Source organism: Podarcis vaucheri, assembly GCF_965113315.1.
Source record: "Podarcis vaucheri genome assembly, chromosome: Z".
NCBI lineage: Eukaryota > Metazoa > Chordata > Lepidosauria > Squamata > Lacertidae > Podarcis > Podarcis vaucheri.
Genome location: NC_138758.1, coordinates 16,684,064 through 16,708,132, shown reverse-complemented (window position 1 = coordinate 16,708,132; position 24,069 = coordinate 16,684,064). Strand labels below are relative to the sequence as shown.

The 24,069-nt window shown below is 38.1% G+C and overlaps 1 protein-coding gene across 7 annotated transcripts in view; it reads right to left on the bottom strand.

Moving 5' to 3' along the window:
• The window catches only part of DIAPH2 (diaphanous related formin 2), a 352,430-nt gene that overhangs the window by 188,886 nt on the left and 139,475 nt on the right, over positions 1-24,069 (bottom strand). For all 7 annotated transcript variants that reach the window (XM_082208590.1, XM_082208591.1, XM_082208592.1 and 4 more), the window contains 2 exons: positions 17,481-17,720; positions 12,264-12,393 (listed from right to left, as the gene is read on the bottom strand). In XM_082208590.1, the coding sequence (XP_082064716.1) occupies positions 12,264-12,393; positions 17,481-17,720 (370 nt within the window). The remainder of the gene's footprint in view (positions 1-12,263; positions 12,394-17,480; positions 17,721-24,069) is intronic.

Here is a 24,069-nt window from a genome sequence, read left to right as displayed (position 1 = left end):
AATAAACGAATAAATATTCACCCAGGGGAAAACAAGCTAATCTATTGTTGCAAAAGGACTTAATTGTTACAATTTCTTTTTAGCATTTAAATGGTCTTTAAACATAAAAAGGCTCAAACATCTAATTCATCTAAAGGTAAAGGTAAAGGGACCCCTGACCATTAGGTCCAGTCGTCACCAACTCTGGGGCTGCGGCGCTCATCTCGCTTTATTGGCCGAGGGAGCCGACATACAGCTTCCGGGTTATGTGGGCAGCATGACTAAGCCGCTTCTGGCAAATTTTAGCATGCACAATAAAAATACTGTGAGAATCTACTTAAACTGTGGAACATTCTCCCTCCTTAAGTCATATCAATCCCTTGCATTCTTTGGCTAAATTTGGGCACTGTATCAAGTCATGATCTGCTCTAACCATAGTTTAGAACCCAAACCATAGTTTGATTTTCCAAATGCTGATTTGAAAAGCTGCTTGTCTGTTTCCCTTTTCCCATTGGTCTTTGGAAACGAAAATACAGAAACAAACAAAGCAAGCAAAGCAAGGTGAGTAGGATTTGTACTTTAGAAGAGAAAGACGGGGGGCGGGGAGTACATGGCTTTGTGGCTCAGTGACTGGCAAGGCCACATGTGCACCCATTCTATGCCAAATCTGCAGTATCACATCTGCACCACTCAAATTTCAGTTGTGTTAAATTTGAAGTTAAAGGCATAGTTGCTGTAATTTAGTGAGAAATGTTTTCTGCTCTCATGATATGATTTATATTGGTGCTGCCATGTTGCCAGGAAATTAAAATGAAACACAGCAAGCATTTATGTGAAATCTATATTGCTCTGTGGTCTTCTGTTTGTACAGCAAGCCAAATCATGCAGTGAACTAGAAAAAATGAGCATAAGTTAAATGGAATCCCATTCTAACAGCAAGCTCTATAATCAATTTTGCAACACAAAACTGAGGAACGAAACAAAACATGACTTACTTACAAATGCATTGTAGGGGGACATGAAGAAAATTTGTCTATTTTTTTAAAAAGAAACTGGTAAAATGGCAAGTGTTATCTGGATCTGAACAGTTTAATCAATGTAGTTGCATCAAATGTTATGAATTAGCCTTCCTCAAGGCAACTTCTGATTAACCTAAAAAAGTCCCATAGGCTTTGGTATCTTCTAAATTTCATTTCTACCATACAGAGTTTGTGTAATCACTATTTAGTCAAATTTAAGTAGCTCTATATAATTGCCAACACATTGTTATATTCATATTTGTAGCAGTGATAGATGGAAATTCCACAGAGCTATTTCATCTGCTCTCCTGAAGTGCCAGTTCCACTAGTGTCCTCCCAAACCCGAGTCATTTCCAGTCATCTAATCACCTTAAAAACTACTACTTAACATTTAAGAAATGGTGTCCAAGTTTGCTTCTCTTCTCTTTCCTCCATATTACTTTTTCCTTTTGTTTCATGCATTTTGGATTTTAAGCTTAACCGTATGTAAGGTGCTATGGGAGCCTTTTCAGCTGGAGAACAGGGTTAAAATGTTCTAAATAAACAATATACAAATTACTGAATTGTGTTTTCATCTATAACACCTGTGAAAATTGATTACATTTACATGTCATCTTTCTTCCATCATGAAACACCAGGCAGTGTACATGTGGTTCATCCAGGGAGTAAACATACTAGGACCTGCCTAGCTTCAGAATGGTGGTGGCCTCAAATTGGAATTTAGATGCAGCTAATGGCTGACAGCTTCTATACCAAGGAACTTCACCTCACATATTCAAAATTAAGCCATACAATTAAACAATCCCATTAAAACATTAAATATAAGATTCTTAATTAAAATATGCAATAAATCCTATTAAAAAAACCAGACATGAAAACATGACTCAGGTTCAGAGATCAAAGAAATGTCTCTATGCAGGAGCATTTTGAAATAACAGCAGAATACCAATACAGGTGTGGCCTTGTATATAAAGTGCATTACATAACACTGTTATCAACAGCAAAAAAGCCCACCTCTGCATCCTAACAAGCTGATAATCATCAGGCCATGGAAGGAGTAACTGAATTCCACTACAATGGTTGTGAACGTGATCCGTGCGGGAGGCACGTTTGCAACCCGCAGCATTCGCAATCCGCAGCGCTGCATCTGTGCATGCACGGGTCATGATTCGGCGCTTCTGCGCCGAAACCTGGAAGTAACCCGTTCCGGTACTTCTGGGTTTGGCACAGTGCGCAACCCGAAAACATGTAACCTGAAGTGTCTGTAACCCGAGGTACCACAGTACTGAATTTACTGATCATTTATTTGAAAATATGGAAATCCATCCCAAATAATAAAGCACTGTCCTTTTAATCTGCAAGTGGAATCAGAGGAGGAAAGGACTCTTGACAGACTAATACATTGTGTTAGTCTGCCAATGAACTGATTTATATATCACAATAATCTTACCATAAAGCATGCTGCTCAATTGCTCCCACTTCACTCCAGCCAGGAGAAAGAAGTCTGGCCCCCCTTTTAAAAAAATGGAGTAATCTGCTAACTAGGCATGCTTTCACACATTTAGCACTTGTTGGCAAGTATGCTACAACTGTTTTCTTCCTGTAGAATTCTCTAAGCTTGTAGAACACACAATTGTTTATACTGAGCTGGTTTGCATGTCATAATAAGCCATGAGATGCTCCTGGCAGGGTGGAGTGATCAAGCTGCATGCATTAGCTACTCATGGATTACTATAATATGCAAACCAACTCAGTGTAACACACAACTACTGTGTGTTCTACAACTCTAGAGAATTCTACAGAAAAAGAAAAATCTTTTTACAGCCTAGCTGCCAAGAAGCTTCCACATGTGAACACAGCATAGGATAATATTAGATTTCTAAAAATATTCCATTTTTTTTAAAAAAAAATGCCTTACTTATGATTTTTAAAGATAAAAAAATGTTACCTGCTATACAACCTTCTATATGAATTAATCTCACACATAGCTCTTTGAGAAAGGTCTTTTATCTGTAGCCTCATAAAGGTACTAATGAAACTTTCATGTTATAAATGCTTTTTGTGTGTGCATACACATGTTGCATTGTGTGCTGTGGGGGTTGGTTTTATATTGCCTAGTTTTGCTTTTTTGTGCACATATTGGCTTGTTTTGCATTTTTAAGATGTGCAGGAATGAATTTGTTCACTGAATTAGAAAAATAATAATAAAGAGGTCCAGTGCATTCTGATTAGAAAGCCTGTTTAAATGAATCTGCTTTAAAATTGTCAGTGTACAACTAAAGAGGGTAATACTGTTCCACAACAGTTTAATTAGCACTTCAGGTTTTGTCTGGTTCCCACCACCCTTCAGATATCAAAGGACTGTTTCTTCCTCCCAGGAAAAATAAAAAAGACAGTGGGGAAACTTGAGTTCAAAAAGCCCTAGTTTAATAGTGACAACACAGCTATGGTTTTTAATTAAGGCATTACAACATCCAGCCATTCAAAGGAAGGCACACACTATTTGGAAGACCTACAATAAGCACTGCATTAAAAAGGCAAAACCAATAAATTAAAGGATTACTGCTACTGACCTGATTCCTGTCAGTTCAGGTGACACAGTTAAACTACTACAACAATCTGAACAATAATAAATTGTAGCCATTTTCTGAATAGCATATAGAAGTGTATAAAACTACATGGTACAGCATGAATCAAGTTATGAGGACTCTTAATTAAATATACAAGCCCGAACTTCATCATAAACCGCACCCACTTGTCCTGCTTAACTATTTTAAATGAGAAAACAAAGTCTTTGTTCTGTGGAGTTGTATTTCTGCTGCCTTTTTCAAAACAAAATAGCCAAACACCTTCAGCAATATCATTTTCTTCTTGCTATACAGTGGTGCCCTGCAAGACGAATGCCTCGCAAGATGAAAAACTCGCTAGACGAAAGGGTTTTGCGTTTTTTGAGCTGCTTTGCAAGACGAATTTCCCTATGGGCTTGCTTCGCAAGACGAAAACGTCTTGCAAGTTTGTTTCCTTTTTCTTAACACCGTTAATACAGTTGCGACTTGACTTCGAGCAGCAACTCATAGAACGCGGTGTGGTAGCCTTTTTTGAGGTTTTTGAAGACTTTGGTGATTTTTGAAGCTTTTCCAAAACTTTCCTGACACCGTGCTTCGCAAGATGAAAAATTCGCTACACGAAAAAACTCGTGGAATGAATTAAATTTGTCTTGCGAGGCACCACTGTACTTCAGAGAGGAGAGATTAAGAAAGGGAAACATCACTCAGAACTGGGTTCATTGGGGGGGGGGGCGGGGAAGACCTTCCAGGCAACTGATGGTACTTTATTCCTTTCACTAATCAAACCCTCCTTGACCAATGAAATATCTGCTGTAGTCCAGCTACAGAGTTTCACAAAATAACTTTTCCCATTCATCTTGTTCTGGTCTAGAACCTATCCTTCAGCCACCTACTTTATTCTACCGTATAAGGGATTTTTCAGAAATTTGTTCACGCTTTCATGTTTTGATTCTGGACCACCTAAGCATTTTTCTTTTCCACATAAGTTCCCCACCCCTGCAGATCCTTTGGTCCAAAAATATATAATACAGCCAACCCTCCTCTGTGTGTCCCTGATGGCCTCACCCTCATTCCTTTTCTGTAGCTAAAGGATGTGCTCACCTTGGAAGTCAAGTTTCTTTTGGATGCTGTCATTGTCTCATGCATGTAGCTAAGGGTGGAGGTGATGCCTTCCCTGGATCCACAAAAATGTTCTCTTTTTGGGGATATATCTACCCATGATTTCCTAGAGAAACTCAACAATTTTGGCTGCCCTCCTCCCCAACAGAAATCCTGGCTATGACTATGCATAGTCCCAGGTGTAAATTAAACAGTAAGGGAGTTCCATCCGACTAGAAAATTCACTAAGCACATGCAAAGAGATTCTTAAGACAGCTGGAACTACTGGATGTTTTAAGACGATTAAACCAAATGTTGGTTGAGGTGGGCAGGTAGCTAAAGCTAATAGGCAGAACTGAATAGATAGCCTCAGAAAACAAAATAAAGCTGAACTGGAGACCAGCCAACCACATGGCCACAAAGAGGTAGAGTGGCGAGATCTAACATGGGGGTGGGGGGAGTCAGCCTCCCCAAGAGCCTTCTAAACTGTAGAAAGGGAAAATACTAAGAGATGCACTACCCACTGTAATTTAAATAATGCTGTAGAGGTGGGTGAAGAAATCAAACTCTTTGCTGCCAAGAGATTCAGATAGCGACACATTAGAAAAAAGGGGAGAAAAACTTCTTTCCCAACTCAGATTAAATTATTATATTGGTCATATTCAGAAGATGGCCAAGATGCTGTGATCATCCCAATTCCACTCTTCTTCTTATTTTTAAGTTACCTTATCTCTCACCACTACTCATTGTTCAAGAGCCATCACAAAAACCGAAGTTATTATTGCTGTGCAGGAGATTGATTTTGCTTTGTAGGGGAGGGGGCAGAGTTTGCGGGAGGAAGAATGACAGCAATGAGAGTTGTATTTCATCCCCATAACCCATGTCCAATCTTTCACTATCAAGAACCAGTTACTAGTCTAATCAGGTACAATCAGTGACACAGAAAACACCCTTCTTCAAGTAGAGAACCTTCAGTTCAGCTAATCTTTACTGCATCATTATTTTGAAAATACCTGAAATATTGTTGTTTTTAAAGTGGAGAATACATGCTTTTCTAATAACATAAAAGTGCTTTTAATCATTTTTTCTTCCCACCTCACCAATCATTTTTACTATATTAAGGATTTCCAAAGCAGTATCACCAAAAATTGAGAAATAAAAATCCAATTATGAAATACAAAATATTAACTTGTTCTTATGGTTTCTTTATATGCACTGTCTTCAGATTCATAGCAACAAAATTAAATTTATCATTAAATTATCCTGAACAGAGCATCCTTTGAAGGCTTCCAATACACAAATATATTAAAAGTTTAAATTGAACAAATAAGCCGTCCTTGAAGTTCCTTGCTGACATTTCTATACCAAGGAACTCTGAAATGTCCACTCATGTTTCCTCTATCAATGTCATTAAGTGTCATTTACATGACAATGCACCATTGATTACTGTTCCTTTACTGTGTATTTCTCATTGAAAGATATTAATTACCTCTTCCCACCTTTTCTCTCGACTGCATTTCAATACACGATGACTCAACAACTGTGACAGTTAATTGGTTCGCAACAGTTTAAGCCTTTGAAAAGAAACCATCCTAAGTGTTTTATAATTCAAACCTCTGGTTCAGTGGTAGAAAAGATAAGGGGCATACATTTATCAAATATTTCCCACCCTGATGTATAATCAAATTATAAAAAGCCAAACCTTGTCACCATTCTTTTTGCCCATTTATAAAATAAAATATAAAGCTTATATATATATACACACACACACACACACACACACACACACACATCTGCAGCAATGGCCATCACAACCACATAGCTCCACAGCACAGTATTCTGGACTACTATTCACTTTAACAGTATTCTGGACTACTATTCACTTTTATTAACAAGACAAAAAGCATATAATTATTATTATTCCCTTCCAGAGGAGTAGGCATGTTATTCTGTTGCAAGAAAAGCAAGCTCTTGCTGCATCTAAAGGACAAATAAATTTATTATTGCATCTGTTTGCACTGAAGAGAGTCCACTTCATCAGATGCACAAAAGGTTATCCTTGGTTGGATATACATAGCCACAACCAGGGAAAGGGGTTGTGAAAGTACAGTTGTACTCACTTGAAATGTAGTTTTCCACTCCCACATAAAGGTCAGCAGGATGGGTTGATGGCTCTACCCACTTGGTCAAAGGCAAGCTGCAAACTTTCAGGAGCTAGGGCTCCCATCATGCAGTTCTGAGACTTGCCAAGCTCAAGAAAACCAAGAAACGTGGAAAAAGGAAAAAGGAAACAACCCACCTCCCAAGAAACTAAAACTAACTTTAACTGAACCTACCCTGTATCTTTGCTGAGTTGGGGGGCAGTGATAAAGCCTTTAAAACAGTTGAGAGCAGGAGAAGTAGAGGCGGAGGGTGCTCCAGAAAAAAAGGAATAAAGGCAAAGCGAAGCAGAAGAAAATACAGTGGTGCCCCACAAGACGAATGCCTCGCAAGACGGAAAACCCGCTAGACGAAAGGGTTTTCAGTTTTTGAGCTGCTTCGCAAGACTATTTTCCCTATGGGCTTGCTTTGCAAAACGAAAACGTCTTGCAAGTGTTCCGATTTTTTTTCGCTCCCCCCTTTTTCTAAGCCGCTAATCCGCTAATCCTTTAATAGCCGCTAAGCCTTTAATAGCCACTAAACCGCTAATAGCGCTAATCCGCTAATAGGGTTGCTTCGCAAGACGAAAATACCGCTAGACGAAGAAACTCGCGGAACGGATTAATTTCGTCTTGCGAGGCACCACTGTAAAGTGAAAAAAAGTCAATGACTAAGCTATTCTTGCTATTAAAGGTCTTAGTGCCAAAGAAGGGAGGAACCTGATGAAATCAACAGGAGCTAATAGCGACTGTCTGCACATAACAAAGGCTGCAGCAGAACTGCATGATGGGAGCTGTACCTCTAAAACTTCGCTCCCTGACTTTTATCAAAGGGGTGGAGCCATCCTGCTGACCTAGAACTGGGAATAGGAAAACTACATTTCAGGTGAGTACAACTATACTTTCACAACAAATTATTAGTTTATTTTACTGCATTTGCACACTGTTTCATAATATCTCAGGGTGTTCCACAATAAAGGTTTGTAAGAAAAAAAATTACACACAGAGAAATAAAAAGAAACTAAAAGCACTTAAAACCAATTAGATAGATATTCTCACCAAACAAAAAATAATATCTATGCATTATTCCTCAAACCTTAACTGGTGAAAACCTTATGAATAATGTAAATACATGAGAGCATGCATCAGGATGTATGAACATAAATGCATTGTTATCAATTTACAAAGTCCTAAGAAACAACTGTTAGTTAAAATGTGCTGTCCCAAAAGCCATTCAAAGAAAGAAATATATGTGGATGTCAACTATAAATTCATTGTCCTCTCCCATAGGAACAGTTAATATTTTCATGGGTTATGGATATCTAGTTAAGTCACATCAAATATACCCCACTATGGAGTAAGGAGAAAAGTGTTTTACCTAAACTACTTCATAGCCTGACTATCCTTCATTCCCGTGTTTGAGGAGGGATAAACAATTGCTCCCATTTACTTCCCGCCGGGCTCCCAAGACTTGCGGACAGCAGCCTGTTCTGGTGGCGGGGGAAGATCGGGCTTCCCCCGCCCCAGCCCCATGCCTGGGGGGAAAATAATTTTTTTTCTTTATTCCCCCCCCCAAAAAAAGCTAGGTGCGCCCCTATGGGCCGGTGCACCCTATAGAGCGAAAAATACGGTAATTTCTGTCAGTCAAATTCACTACTGAGGTATCCACAATTTGTGATACTTCATTTGGAGCTGAAATAATTATGTGTCTGTTTTTCATTTGAATAAGCTTATAGGCATATAACTTTTAATAAGATGAAATATTTTGCTATGACTTAAGAACAGATTAATGATGATTCTGGTATGTTTATTATCTATTCTCTCAATCTCCTGACCTTTTCATATTAAAATATGACTTCCATGCTGCTCATACAGGATGGGTTATCTTATGTGCTATCTGAAACTTTGTTGTACTTTTCTTCCAATTTCCCATACAATTTTTATACCCTTCTAAAAAAATATTTTAAATCCATAATAGATCAGTTGGTTAGAGTGCAGTGCAGATAATATCGAGGCTGGAGGTTCAATCCCCGTGTGGGACAACCACATACTCATGCATTGGAGGGAGTTGGACTAGATGATCCTCTGGGTCCCTTCCAACACTAGAATTCTAGAATTCTATTAAGTTAAAAAAGTATTTCCCCCATATACATAATTAATTTTGCATAAAAGGCATGAGATCACATTCAGAGGCTCTCCTCCAGGTATTTCCTTCATGTGCAGTACAGTGGTGGCTGTGGAAAGAATTGTATGAATGCCTCTTACCTATTAGTGCATAGAGGACTTTAAAGACCTGAGTTTAGTTATTAAAGTATGGAATAATTTATGCTGCTTATCAGTTAACACTGTTTACAGAAAACTTAACTAGCTTTTATCTTATAGAACGGAACAAATTTAACTGAAGCAAAGCTGACTTCAGATTTATACAAAAAAAATAGGATTAATAGGAACTTCAGATCCATTAATAAATGTTTCCCCCGCCTACTGATGCAATGGTTTTAATTAAACTTCACCAACCCTTTTAGTTCAATCCCTTGAGCTGACCTCTCACACACTAGAGGTTTTAAATCAAACTGCAAAAAATCCTCAAAGCTGCAACTTAAAGTGTTAGCCACAGGAGAAAACCAATAAAGGATTTATCAAACATGTCTAGTAACCAGTAAGGCTTTGTAAAAGAGATTTTTTTATAAGTTTATTTTAAAAATAAAAAGAAACTCTATGATTACCATGTAGACTACCGTATTTTTCGCCCTATAAGGCGCACCTAGTTTTTTTGGGGGGAAATAAAGGGAGAAAAAATTATTCCCCCCCCCAGGCGCGGGGCTGGGGCGGGGGAAGCCCGCAGAACAGGCAACTCTCCGCAAGCCTGGAGAGCGAGAGGGGTCGGTGTGCAGAGAGCCGCGTGAAGCCTTCGGCATGCAGGCCTTCGGCTCCCACGGCTTGCGGAGATCTGCGCGAAGCCTGGAGAGCCAGAGGGGTCAGTGCGCACCGACCCCTCTCGCTCTCCAGGCTTCAGTGAAAGCCTGCATTTGCCCCATAGGACACACCCAGATTTCCCCTTCATTTTTGGAGGGAAAAAGTGCGTCCTATGGGGCGAAAAATACGGTAATCAGTTAGCCGGGATCTATCAAAAACATATTTAGTATTTATTTAAGCACTTAGCTCTTTACTTGCTTTTGAATTTTCTCTGTCTCTGTCTGTCTGTCTCTGTCTCTGTCTCTGTCTCTCTCTCTCTCTCTCTCTCACACACACACACACACACTTTGTGAATTATCACTGACATCGTTTTTGTCTGAAACTTGGTAAAAGTAACATTCTTGATTCTGGGATATGCAGTCAGGAGTGAATTTGCTCTGATACAAATCACCATGATCTGGAACTAAAAAACTGTTAGTGAAGAGAAATTAAGCACAAGCACTGATCTGCATACTGGGACCCTGCTTTGCCTCTGAGAGGAGCTCGCAGCTACTTAGCCTCCCTGCCCTGTATCATTCTGAACAAACCAAGATTTGGCTTAGAATGTTGTTCAAACCTGGGCCTGTTGTTAAGCTCTCCCCTTGCTAACCACTCAATCACTCAATGGAGCTCTTAGACACAAGCAGCAGCTCATGTTTAGGGTCTCTTCTTCAGATATCAAAGATGATGAGGGCCCAGGCATGCAACAATGTAATAATAAAACACCATGGGGCAGATGCAGTGGTACAACTCTGCTCCTCAGACATTGTGTGCTATTTCTTTACAAACGATTAGATTAGATGGGGGCTACTATTCAGTAGCTTCACAGGTTGACAAGCCCTATTTGCCCTTCACTTTCCATGTAGAAACCACCTTCTGGACTGTTGGACCCACTATTGGTATCTGCTCAATTCATGTGCAGGGTGAAGTCCCTAAGTCAGTGAGGGTTTGAGACCCATCAACTACCCTCACTTGCTTTAGCTGGCCAGTCAAATTTCCGGGGGTGTGGCCACTGTCAAACGTGGCAAGAGCTGAGTGCAGGATGGGGACCAAAGCTGGACAAACTACCCCAGAAGGTGCACGGTGTGTCCCCCACCAGAAGTACCACCCCTCCACTAACACCCCATATGATCCATCTAGGAGAAGAAAAACTCTGACCCTAAACCTCTGCAGTCTTGCGGGATATCTTCAGGAGAAGAAAAAGCCAAGGAGTAAACCCTACACAAATCCAGAGTAAAGTCCCGAATATGGTTGGATGGCACCTTCTACATCTCCTTCCAGCAACTCCTTCAGCCAAGCTAGTGCCAAACATATTGCTCTGCTATCCTTTGGACATGGGAGGCAGCTGTTACAAGTTAGCAATCTCTGCAGCCACAGCAGGTGCTTTGATTCTCCAGCAGTTTGATTTTGCCCCCGGAGGCACACTGCAATGTCTCCCGAGACAGACGGATGCCAACAACCATCCATTAATACATACGGTCCAAATACTTATGAAAACAGCAACTGGATATAAACATCTTTACTCTGCTTTTTTATCAAAATATTTGCAAAGCTATTTTCAAAAAGGCTGTGTATATGTGTAGATATTTGAAAACTTCCATAAATAAATAAATAAATAAATATGCCCAAGCAGTAGAAGATCTTTATCATTATTTACTATACCGCTCCTTGTATTCTGAACCAAAGGCAGAGTATATTCTGAATTTTTAAGCATGGTACTTGATGGTGCCGATCAAACAAAAATTTATTGTCTGATTCTGACAAATTCATGACAGCAAAAGTTACAAGTTTTGCTCAGCAGTTCAAAAGCTGTGGATAAATTTTATTTAGGCTAATATGGTAAATTGCAATGATTTAATTGAATTTTTTTTAATTTAAACATTTATCTCAATGCTTTTAAATGTATTTGCATATTCAGTGCATTCGCCTAGATAGATAGATATAGATAGATAGTTTTATTACTTTTTAAACTTTACTATATAGTATATCAGTAGTATTATGGTATATTTTAATGTAAATATATATCTATTCAACAACACTGTTCTTCAATATTGTATCAGTGTTTTTTGTTTTTTATCTATCTATCTATCTATTTATTTATTTTTATTATTACAACAATAAACAGTGTGTGTTGTGGAAAAGATGTTTTACAAAATTATGTTGCTGCAATTAATACTGATTTAAGTAGTTTTGCAACAGATAAGGAAAATCATCATTGTGAGCATTAGAATACACATGTGGATAATAAAACAAGGTAGCAAGCTAAATATTATAATGATACCAATGTTACAAGGTGCTATGCTGTGTTATTACTGTTAGTGCTTCATAGAAAAACATTTCCTCCCTTTTCCTTAGGTCAATAAACATCTAGAAGGGAAAAAATGTATCTGCGAGGATTATTAATGTTTACAGGTTACATAATCCTACAATCTAAAATGAAATGTTCCAAGCACTTTCCACACCTAAGTAGATACAAATTACTCTTAGTGCCTTATCTCGCCATATACCTTTGCTTGCGCTCTCCACATGTTCAAGTTCATCTGGGAATTTTAAGATGTCCCGATAATTCTCTTCACAAATTTCAGACAGAAAATGTAACAGTGTTGTTTTTTGATCAGAGGATTTAGTATCTCTAATCTGTAAAAGGAAAAAGAAAAATAAGGAGGGAAATGCATTATTCCTTAGTAATACATTTCCTGTTCTTTTTAAAGAGACATTTTCATCATTTTACCCACAGTCCTGCATCTGCTTCCAGCTCTAAATCACACCATTTTCAAGGTAACACTAGACACATAATGTGGTCTTACAAGATTTTTATCCTTAGGTTAGGTTACAGAGGCTGGAAAAAGAACAAGCAAACATAGAAACACACACACAGAGAGAAGTACTTTACATACTGGAATGTTTGAATTTCACTGATATTTGCACTGAACATAATTTAGGTCCTGAAGAAAAAAATAACATTCCTGACCTCCTAATCACAGTCTGCACTGAGCCTAACACTAACTGCAATGTTCAACAAATATTTATATTTTTTAATTCTCTAGATAGAGAACCATTATTACCATTAGCATAAGTCAGATGTAATGGTGCACTATGGTTAGATCTGATTAGCCAAAGGCAGGATTTTGCACACAAAACGGAAGATTAGACCATATGAGCTCATGGCACACTTCTGATTCTCCTAACCGAATGAAGGTGGTTACTGTACTAAACTACAGATATTTAGATGTTTTGCAACCACATGTTCAACTTGATGGTCTGCCCCACAGCGGTGTGAGTGCACGGACTATTACATGTCTCAAAGTGAAAAATAGCACCTAGTCACTTCAAAACTACCAACAAGATGTAGTAAGCTCCTGACTGCTAATGCAGTTTTGCTTTCACTCAAATATTGCTTCTTTCTGTATCATATTTGTATAAATATTAACTGTTCAGTGAATCAACAATCATGAACACTTCAGTGCATATATCAAAACTACTGCTCCTGCTTGCCAGCCTCGATACAGTACATGAATTCTAATGGCAGTCTCCTTTATTTAAGCAAAATTAAGTTCTGTGCTCGCTGCCAAGGGTTGTTTACAAATCACCGCTTTCTTCAATAACACCACATGCTGCAATATAACATCCGGAAAGATAATGCATTTTTAAGGATTTGCAATCAACATAAAGACATTAGTTTTGTAGCTAGCACTAGGCAGGTTTAATACATGCTTTCCTGGATGTATTTCTACATCTGCTACTAAACAATGCCCTTCCCCACTGCTCCATAACTAGATCAGTCTAAGGACAGATTTGCAGAAACAACCAGCATTGTGGTAGCTGATTTCAAAGCAATGTATTTGGCAAGGTGTTCATGTATAACATCCATTAATCTGAAACTTGGGCTTTTCACTGCAAACCTCTTCCTAAAGTGCTATCTGTTGGTTTTGTAACATGTAATAGATGGGAAACAAGTGGGGCATGGTAGCGAGGAGAGAAGAAAAATGTTGAGAGAGAACTTTTATTCAATGAATGAAACAGTAATAGATGATTTATTTTTAAACAAACTGCACTGAAGGTTGTTTTAAAAACATCAGCCTGAGCTTGGATCGTAATTAGAATAATTTGAAGACATGAGTTTCTATAACAATGGCAAATAGACTTTCACTTAAGCACTGCTGCAGATCACCACTATAATGAACTAGCAAGCAATAATAAACAGCAAGTCTCTGCCTACCATCAAGCCTACTGTGTCTGGAACAACATCTTCATTCCAGTTATTTGCCTTTTCTGTTAAGTATTCATAGGCACATCAGCAACCTATAGTTGATTTATACCCTACAGAGGATTCTTACAACCGTATATTAGTGGCACAATTATAGTTTCATTTGACATTTTGACTCAGTTGCTTAAAAAAAATCTTAATGATTATGAACTGTTACTTTTTAATTGGCCTCAATGCAAAATGCATTTGATGAATACAACTGTATGTACACAACATAATGGCAGACTACGATGGAAATAACTTATGTTTCTTTCAAAAAATAAAATGACAGATTCTCATCTCTGTTTTCTAGATGGCTACTAAAGCTCGCAGGTCCCAACATAAGCAAAATCTGTGGACATCGTTTTATGGCTAGGGTGAAGAATGGGAACAAGCTGAAGTATAAACCATTAAAAGAAGGCAGGACAGATTTTGCAAATGTGCAATTATAAAATGTATGAGGCTTCATTAACAATTAGTTTTTTTCACCCTGTAATCCTTATCATAGACATTCCTCTTAACATCTTAACCTACACACTTCAAAAAGCTTGCTGATGGCCTTGCCATAGTTGCACATGCCCTGCTTATATCCAGACAAGACTATATTGCTATGTGCTCTACATGAAACCACTTTACAAAAAGGTTTGAAAGCTCCAGCTGGTTCAGAATGTAACTTCCCAGAAATGTTCAGGACAAAGTGGCTCCATCACATATACTATATCAGCTGCAATAGCTACCTGTACATTTCCAGACCCAATCTAAAAGTGCTACTGGTGACATTTAATACTAAATAGTTTGCAACCAATTATTTGAAGGACTCCTAGCACCTGAACAAACTTTCCTCATATTTAAATTGGGATGGCCAGATGTCCTTCTTCACAGATGACACTCCACTACAGTGGAACCTCGGGTTACGGTGGGGATCCATTCCAGAGGCCCTGCCACAACTCGAAAATGATGCAACCCAAAGCATTGTGTCTGTGCACACGCACGGATTGATTTAGCGCTTCTGCATGTACGTGAACCCAGAAGTAACCCGTTCCGGTACTTCCGGGTTTGCGCCGGTCGCAAGCAGAGGGTGACGTAAGCCGGAGGCAACGTAACCCAAGGCTCCACTGTATTTGAAAGGCTCTCCAGTGCAAATCCAGTTTAAAGAGAATGAATGCTAAGAAGAGGGAGCAAGGGCATGAGACTATGAGATGCACAGGTTACTTGGCTGGTCTTCCCCATTATGGTAAGATGTTTTGTATTACTTTTAAAATTACAGTAATTATTTCTAGGTTTGCATATACACATATAAATTAGCATATAAAATTTTGCTGTTCTCATTCTCTCTCCAACCCCACTTGGTAATCAAAAAATCCCAGTGCTATTTTATATAGACAGCATGACTCTTATATAAGTATCCCAAGCAGGATATTATCCCAGTGGTGGTGTTCTCTGAAAGGCAGAGTCCTGGATTGTCATTTCATACAGCCATGTTCTTTCACTTATGTACTTAAGACTTTGTTTTAATGAAAATACTCTATGGCACACCCATTTTGAGACACTTAACATTTCATTTACTTATTCATACTAAACTATCATACTAAGAGTTTGTTAGAACCGATGTCAAACCTTTTATTGCTAAAACCGTATCTTGCTACATGGTGAAGCAATTTGAGACAGCTACTGCAGAGATGTAATTGTTCATTACTTGGATTCCCACCTAGCACTTCTAATGGATTACTTAGAACTGTTGGTTTACCATCTCTGAAATAACGCATTCATAAATCCATGATCCTATACTGAAATATGTGTGTGTGTGTTACTGCTTATGTCAGACTAGCATTTTGCAAAACTATTTTTTAGATCTACAGAACTGAGAAGGCCAGTTGTAACTGTTTGATATTAAGTTATTAAATTTCCCATGTAATGTTATTTTTGACTACAAGATCTGTGAAGCAATTTTTGCTGAAGTAGCCAAAGCGGACTTTGAATATATGAAGAATTATGTAAGTTTTCAGTTTGGTATATTAAAAATTAAATCCGATCATAAAAGGGTTACTTATCTGTGGAAATTAACTTTTCCCCATTAGATATGTTTACTTAGCTTGGATTTTAAATTGTGCCAACTGAATATCAGAACGGGAAACTTTTTTAACAGGCCAACAAATGTCCATTTTGGCACATACAGAGCAGGCCAGATCAAACACCCTGAGCCTTTATCCTACAGGACAATAAAACTGAACTAGGGATAGATTCCTCTATTTACTTCACAATTTTATAGGTCAGTCTTATGATTTCAAAATTAAATAGCTGCTGGTCAAAGTAGACAAGCTAATTAACTATTGGGTAGCTTTATATGCCCTGTAACACATATGTACAATCTTGTTGACAATATCAATTTTTACATACAGAATTTTTAATACACACACAAACATACTGTATGTAAAATTTGGGACCAAGATAGTTGCAACTAATTCCCCATGCTTCAAATTTATCAGTGCACATGGGGATGGGGGAGGGAGACCTTAAAACCAGGTTAATCCATGATTGATTCATCTACATGTCTCGGTATACAAAAAGATTTAAAGAGTAACCATTTTCATAACATGCATTTCCAAATGATGTTGTAATCTTTTACATTCACCCAAATAATTTTTCACTGCGATTTAAAATAATAATTTAAAAGGAAAAAACCCAAAATATGTGAAGCGATTACATAGTGTTTTCTATCTATTTCACAATGTAAATAACAAAACTTTGTGTGGGGCTTCTAAGAAATATTGTACCCAAACACCCCACTTGAATCCACAGTTGAGCAGACTTCTTTATAAAACATTTTTCAACTGGATATTTCAAAACATATTTTAATCAGATTTAAGAAAAACTTCTAGAACTTTCCAATCAGTATTAGATATATCACCATATTTTTCTGTGTATAACACCCCCTCCCCCCCCCCGTGTATAGGATGCCCCCTATTTTTGGGGACTCAAAATTAAGAAAATGCACTATGCACTATCCATGTATAAAACGACATCTTATTTTAAACTTCAAAAATTTAGGAAAAAATATAGTCTTATACACGGAAAAATACAGTATTTTATTATTAACTTCACTGATGCCACACAGGAATATGGTGTTTCCGTCCCAACTCTACCAGATACTTTTCAGTGAAATTCAGGATTCTTTCCTTGGGTTGAACGTTCACATATCAGCCTAGCAGAAACATTTATTGATCTATAAGAGTAAGCAATGTTAACAAACAGACCTTCCATCTCACTACTTGCATAAGAAGGTCACCTGTGCAAGAGGGGCAAGTGCCAGGTAACAACTTGTTAGCTGCTCTTAAAGTATTATTTCCAAGCTAATATCTGCCAAGAAATAAGACTGTATAGGTAAATATTCAGGAACCAGAGGCAACATTATAGCAACATTTAAAGATATTCAACACTACCACCAACAGTTACGTATTTTTGTGTAGCTTAGGCTTACCTTGCAAAGAAAGCTAATATTAAAGCCAAGTGACTGAGCATTTCTTGAGCCTGAATTCATGTAGTTTCCTATCAGTAGCACAAGTTCCAACAGTCTGCTAAAATTTTCACTCTTCTTCAGTTCCTCACAGGCGATTGTTACTGCCATGATGCCAGGCTTGATATTGTTTATGTGCTCTTCAAATGTAAGTTTGAAAAGGATGCCATTGAGGCGAGGCCGTAACATTTTCACCGAGCTCATCTGCAAGATTAGAAACAGCTTGTGGATTATGTGCAAAAACACTCTTCATGCAATACATCAGAACAAAATAAAAAAATTCCTTCCAGTAGCACCTTAGAGACCAACTAAGTTAGTTATTGGTATGAGCTTTCATGTGCATGCACACTTCTTCAGAGAGAAGGTATAGAAGGTATCTGAAGAAGTGTGCATGCACACGAAAGCTCATACCAATAACTAACTTAGTTGGTCTCTAAGGTGCTACTGGAAGGAATTTTTTTATTTTGTTTCAACTACGGCAGTCCAACATGGCTACCTACCTGTAATCAGAACAATATGATCACTTTTCAAATATTATTTTCCATAATATATATATGCCACCTGAAAAGACATATTTGCTCTACTTCCCATAGTAGTAGTGGAAGCCCATGTTTCTTTATTCCTGAGACACAATTACTGCACATTTTTACCATTTAGGTTAAAAAAACAACAACCAGGTAAGGGACCCCTGGACGGTTACACCCAGTCAAAGGCAACTATGGGGTTGTGGTACCCATCTTGCTTTCAGGACGAGGGAGCCAGCGTTTGTCCACAGACAGCTTTCCAGGTCATGTGGTCAGCTTGACTAAACCACTTCTGGTGCAATGGAACACTGTGACTGAAACCAGAGCACATGGAAACACCGTTTACCTTCCAGTCGCAGTGGTACCTATTTATCTACTTGCATTGCTACGCTTTCAAACAGCTAGGTTGGCAGAAGCTGGGACAGAGCAATGGGAGCTCACTGTACTGCACTGATTCAAACCGCTGGCCTTCCGAATGGCAAGCCCAAGAGGCTCAGTGGTTTAGACCACAGCTACGTCCCTGTAAGCAGTATGACTCAAGGGTTTTACCATGCAAAAACAAAACTTTACTGATTCTGAGGACCCTTTCCCCTCACTTCAGAAAATATCTCTCTTTTCTCCTCATGCCATCTTATTTTACCATCTTCATTCATCTCTATAATACGTAGCAGAGGGCTTTTAAACAGCATTATTCCATTAATCTCTGCCTATCCTTCACCATTTCCCATTTCTTTGTGTCCTTTTCTCATGCTGTTGTCTTTTAGACTGAAAGCCTAGGGACTGGATCACTTTTAATATAATATCAGCACAATGCCTAGTTGTTGACATGTTTTAGTATCCTTGTCACTGATATTCACAATGTAATAACCTGTTGATTCTTCCCAACCGCTCTCATCAACCCCTTTCTTTTGTTCTTGCAAAGAGATAAAAGGGAACATCCCCATATAGCTCTATTTCCTTTTTCCTAATATTCACACACTGTGTGATTCTTGCTCTCTTCTTCCCATTCCTGCTATTCAAAAGAAGCTATTGATAGGCGACTTAGAGTCCAAGCTTAAATATTCAGAGGGCTGAATAAGACCAAGGGTGACACACACATTTCCAAATCCTGCTTCAATAATTATTTCATTTCCCAGCATAGATGCCCCAGTTAGAAACACTGGGAGCAGAAGACATACTGTCTCACTTTGCACAGGATGCTAAACCAAACCATAGCTTAGCATAATTGTGTAGGCATCTGGAGAAATCATAGCCACTTTGCTCCTCCTCCAGTCCTGTTGGCATGGCTTGGCTTAGCAAGTTGTCAGAATCTAGACTTATGTCTTATCTTCTCCAGATAGCTGCAAGATGTAAACCCAATTTTAAAACACAAAACCTTAGTTATAGCTCAACTAGAGCAGAACAAACCACAAGCTAGGGTTACACAATAACCAGGGCTCAGCTCACAACATCACAGCAGCAGGAAGACTGGATGAGGAGCAAAGTGGCCATAATCCAAGACAGGGGTCAGCAAACTTTTTCAGCAGGGGGCCGGTCCACTATCCCTCAGACCTTGTGGGGGGCCGAAGTATTTTTTTTGGCGGGGGGAATGAATTCCTATGCCCCACAAATAACCCAAACAAACAAATGGACACATTCTACTCATGTAAAAACACCAGGCAGGCCCCACAAATAACTCAGAGATGCATTTTAAATAAAATCTACTCATTATACTCATGTAAAAACACGGATTCCCAGACTGTCTGTGGACTGGATTTAGAAGGCGATTGGGCCGGATCTGGCCCCCAGGCCTTAGTTTGCTTCCTATCTAGGAGCTCACACATCCTCAAAAAACCATCATTTGGCTTAACATTGTGTGCAAACTGGGACATTTTGTGTTTAATGAAATAGTAACAAAAATTTAGCAAGAAAAGGGTAATAAACATAATATAGCTGTGTATACCGCTTTGTAATTTCTGAGGGCCATATACTAATTACTGCACTTTTATTCATAATTTGAGATGTTTTCCAAATATATGCAATTTGGAATTATTGTTAGTTATTTAACACAGAACCAAAACAAATGAACAAAAACCCTCCTTTGATCAGGTTTATGGAAGGAAAAATATTTAAATAATACTAGCTTAACCAAAACTGTTTTTTCCCTTTGACATTAGGAGGGGAAATGACTCCATTATATTTTTAAGCCATGTTCACAGCCAGTCATGAATCTGTAGGAACATAATAGTTATTGGGGATACACAAATAATGCCACAGGCAGATAAAATCATTAAAAGCTTCTAGTCTCACAACAGCATTCAGCCAGACTAAGCCATATAAGCACCTAAAAGTATTTGATTGAAACCAGTGACAGTTGTCAGATGTGATCTTTTACTGCATTTCAGATGCCTTACTCTTTTTTTAATGATTCATTGCATAAGTGCTCTAGGTCACTGATCACAATTGTGCATTATGCAAGGGTTTATTTGTATTATGAGGTCATTGTCCATCAAAATGCTACCAAGGGAATTTCATTATTTTGAGTTGATCCTACACTTTATTAAAAGGGGGAGGAAGAGGCATTGACAGATTTTTATAACTGTTACAAGTGCGTTATTTCCCTATAGACCATCTGATTTATGCTTTTGCTACTTACAAGATTTCTAAACAGTGTTCCAGTCCTGTCACTGAAAATAATCAGACCTCCCTTTGAACAGATGGGGAATTCAGTCAACCATATCCCCCTCTCCCAACAGGTTTAGTTTCTGAGCCAACACAAAGTGAGAATCAAGTAGAATTTGATGGTCTAGAGCAGGGGTAGGCAGAAAGCAGACTGAGATTTGCTACTGGGTTTCGGGGTCCTTTTCAAAAGATCAAAAAGTATGTTTGACATCTAATTGTTTAATGATAGCAACCATTTCCCCCTAAAAAAATAGGATGCTAAAATGAAGAAAGCAAGGGGTAAGAGTGGAACCAGCAATCCCCACCCCTTTGAATGGACTGTGAGCTCATGATGGTGGCCTTGTTTGCTCATCAACATAAGCCAGAGTACTACTTACCACAGCTGCACATATGTACTGATTCCCCTTCAGGCTTCTAAAGACAGTCATTCTTTGGCTTAGCTTGTTGGCCAAACTCAAGATCATAGTTAAGGTCTTTCTCCCTTAGCCATGACTTGTAACCACAGGGCAAAACTTGGCTATATGTTGTGGTTAAGGAGGAGAAACCTTAAACCTTGATCCCTGGTTTGGTTGACAATCTGAGCCAAATACTGATTTCGCTACTATGCTGACCTAAAAGACCTAGGCAGGGTGCAAAGCTGCAACAATCTCTTCAGCAGCTAGCACGTCTATGCTAAGCAGTGGTTTGCCTTGGTGTGGAATGGGAATTCAATCACTAAAAGCAAGTTTCTGTTCTCAGAAGTGTCCTGTTTCTTATTAACATAAGAAGAGCCTGCTGGATCGGGCTGCATCAACCAGATGCCTACGAGAAACCCAAAAGCAGGACAGTAATTCTAACTGTGTGGCCACCCCTTTCTAAATCACTATTTTCCAATTTGGCCAAGAAGGTAGAATGGTGGGGGGTAAGAAGGTCATGGAAGCGTGGTATGTCCTTATGCTGTATAAAGGGATTCAAGATATATGTATAATAGAGCCATGCTGAGAAAATCTAACTTGTCTAAGACTTGTCCTGGTCTAACAGGGATTCTGTATATTTCAAAACTCACTTCCAGCATTTTAGAAGCAAGCACAGTTCCACTCAATTCACCCTCACTTGCTCTTTTTCTAAAGTACCAATAAGAAAACAGAAAAAGAGGCTACATTAAGAACTAGATAACACAGGAGGCATAATTTCATTGATAGTTATGGTTTGAAAGAGTTTATATGTATGTGATGGTTAAATTGGACACTGGTTTTTTTGTAGGCTTCCCTGATGAAGAGCAGCAAATCGTCTACTAAATAATTAATAAATCAGGGTCTTGACTACTTAACTACTACACTTCATTATTAGCTTTGCTATTCTTTTCTTTTTTTGCACCGGCAAGAAACAAAACAGAAATCTTAGGATTTCATTTGAAGAAATTTGCAATACTGTGGCCTAGCACTTATTAGAAGTGTTTCTCAAATTTTGCTTCCTTTTCTTAGTATGGATAGGCGTAGTGTTAGCATTTTGTATTCACTGCTTTGTGGGAAAAGATTATTTGGTTTTGAAGAGCCCATTTAAGCAAGTTAAGTTTCTACTTTAATATTAAAATGCAGGCACCAGTAGGATGCATTTATTACAAGTGCTGGCATACTAACCAAGCTATATAAAGTGCTAAATAATAATGGTAATAATAATGGTAACTAATCATATAAGAAGGTGTTTGGAAATTTGATTATAGGAGCTGACAGGAAAGCAATATAATCAAATGAAGTATTATTATCATCTTTTTATTATTTTTATTTCATAAATTTTATACATCACTTGAATTTTAAAAATAAATAAATCAAAGAGGTATCACATAAAGATTAAAGTACAGGTAACTCACAACTTACCCACATTTCAACTTTACACGGCTAGCTAAAATCACATAAATTAAATGCATGGAAGGCAAAGAGCTTAAAAGCTCATTTTGTACAAGCTTTACTTAGAATTGACACAGCTTTGAAACTTTCACAGTTGCTTACTGTGCACTGGGATGCTCTCACAAGATCGTACAGGCACTCAGTCATCCTTGTAGATCTCACGAGAGCCTCCCAGAGCACAGTAAGCAAGATGGAGAGCTTACAAACTCTCTGCCTTGCTTAGAGGGAAGGGCTCAAGACCCATCTGACGTGCCACTTCTTGAAAATAAGATTGGTTATGCAGTGGTTTTTGAGTATATGCTTTTTGCATATGCGCCCCATCCCCAGAACGTTAGTTCTGCTTAAGATGTGAGTTACCTGTATGTCACTAACCTATACAACTCACGGTGAATCGTTAGCAATAATATTGCTTCAAGATAACAGGTGAGTTTTTAATCTCAGAGGCTTACAATAGAACACTGTGGCAGCAAAGACTGGAAACTCCCCTTTGCTATCTGTCATTAAATTTCATCTCACTCAGATGTGAAACTTCATTTGATTCTAAGATATAACTCCAAAAAACTGTAGTTCATTAGAATATATAATTCATCTTAATGCTTCATCTAAATGAAAATGTGATGCTCCAATTTTCATGCACAAATAAGAATATTAAGCTAATTAGTCTGTTATAATAAGTAACCTAATTACAAAGTGTGACTTTTCTAAATGAATTTTAAACATCTAATTCTGACCTTTATTAGGTTTGATGGGTATATTGATTATCCAATTAAAACCTTATATTAATAATTAACTTACCTAATTTGTATATGCAAATAGGTATACACATTCTGAAAAGAAAAACTTCAAATAGAAGGCAGCCTTTCAATCATCCTCTTCTTACTTAACCTGTTCTTAATAGCAGTATCCAGATTATTACAGCAAGAGGTCTTTTAGCCAAGCTATGATCTATAATTGCCACCTGAACAGGAGAAATCTCCATACACTGTCAAGTTAAACAGATTTTTTTATTAGAACCTAATGCTTCAATTTCAGAAGTATGTGCACAGAATTGATTTCTCCCTCTTACAGAGAGGAAAAGAGAACACCCATGTACAGTTATACACTAGGTGTATATACACCTATTTTGATACAGCTTGGCAAAGAGTTCCTAAAACATGCTCAATACAATAGAAAACTGTGAATACTCAATGACAATGCAATGTTATAAATGAAGTGGCTTTTCAAACATACATAGTAAATCCTACAGACAGAAAAGCCTTGACATTGAGCTCTATTGCAATTAATTAGTGTATAGCCAACCAGAAGGGTGTGTGTGAATAGTATGGCCTTCTCACCATACTTCTTTCTTGATTCCCCCTTTGAAGTAATTCTCCTTTTAAAGAAGGCATTGGAGGTTAAATTCCCACATATGTATATAACATGTAGTTTGATAGTAACACTCTCTTCCCAAAACAAATATAGGAAAAAAGCAGCTATTCAAAA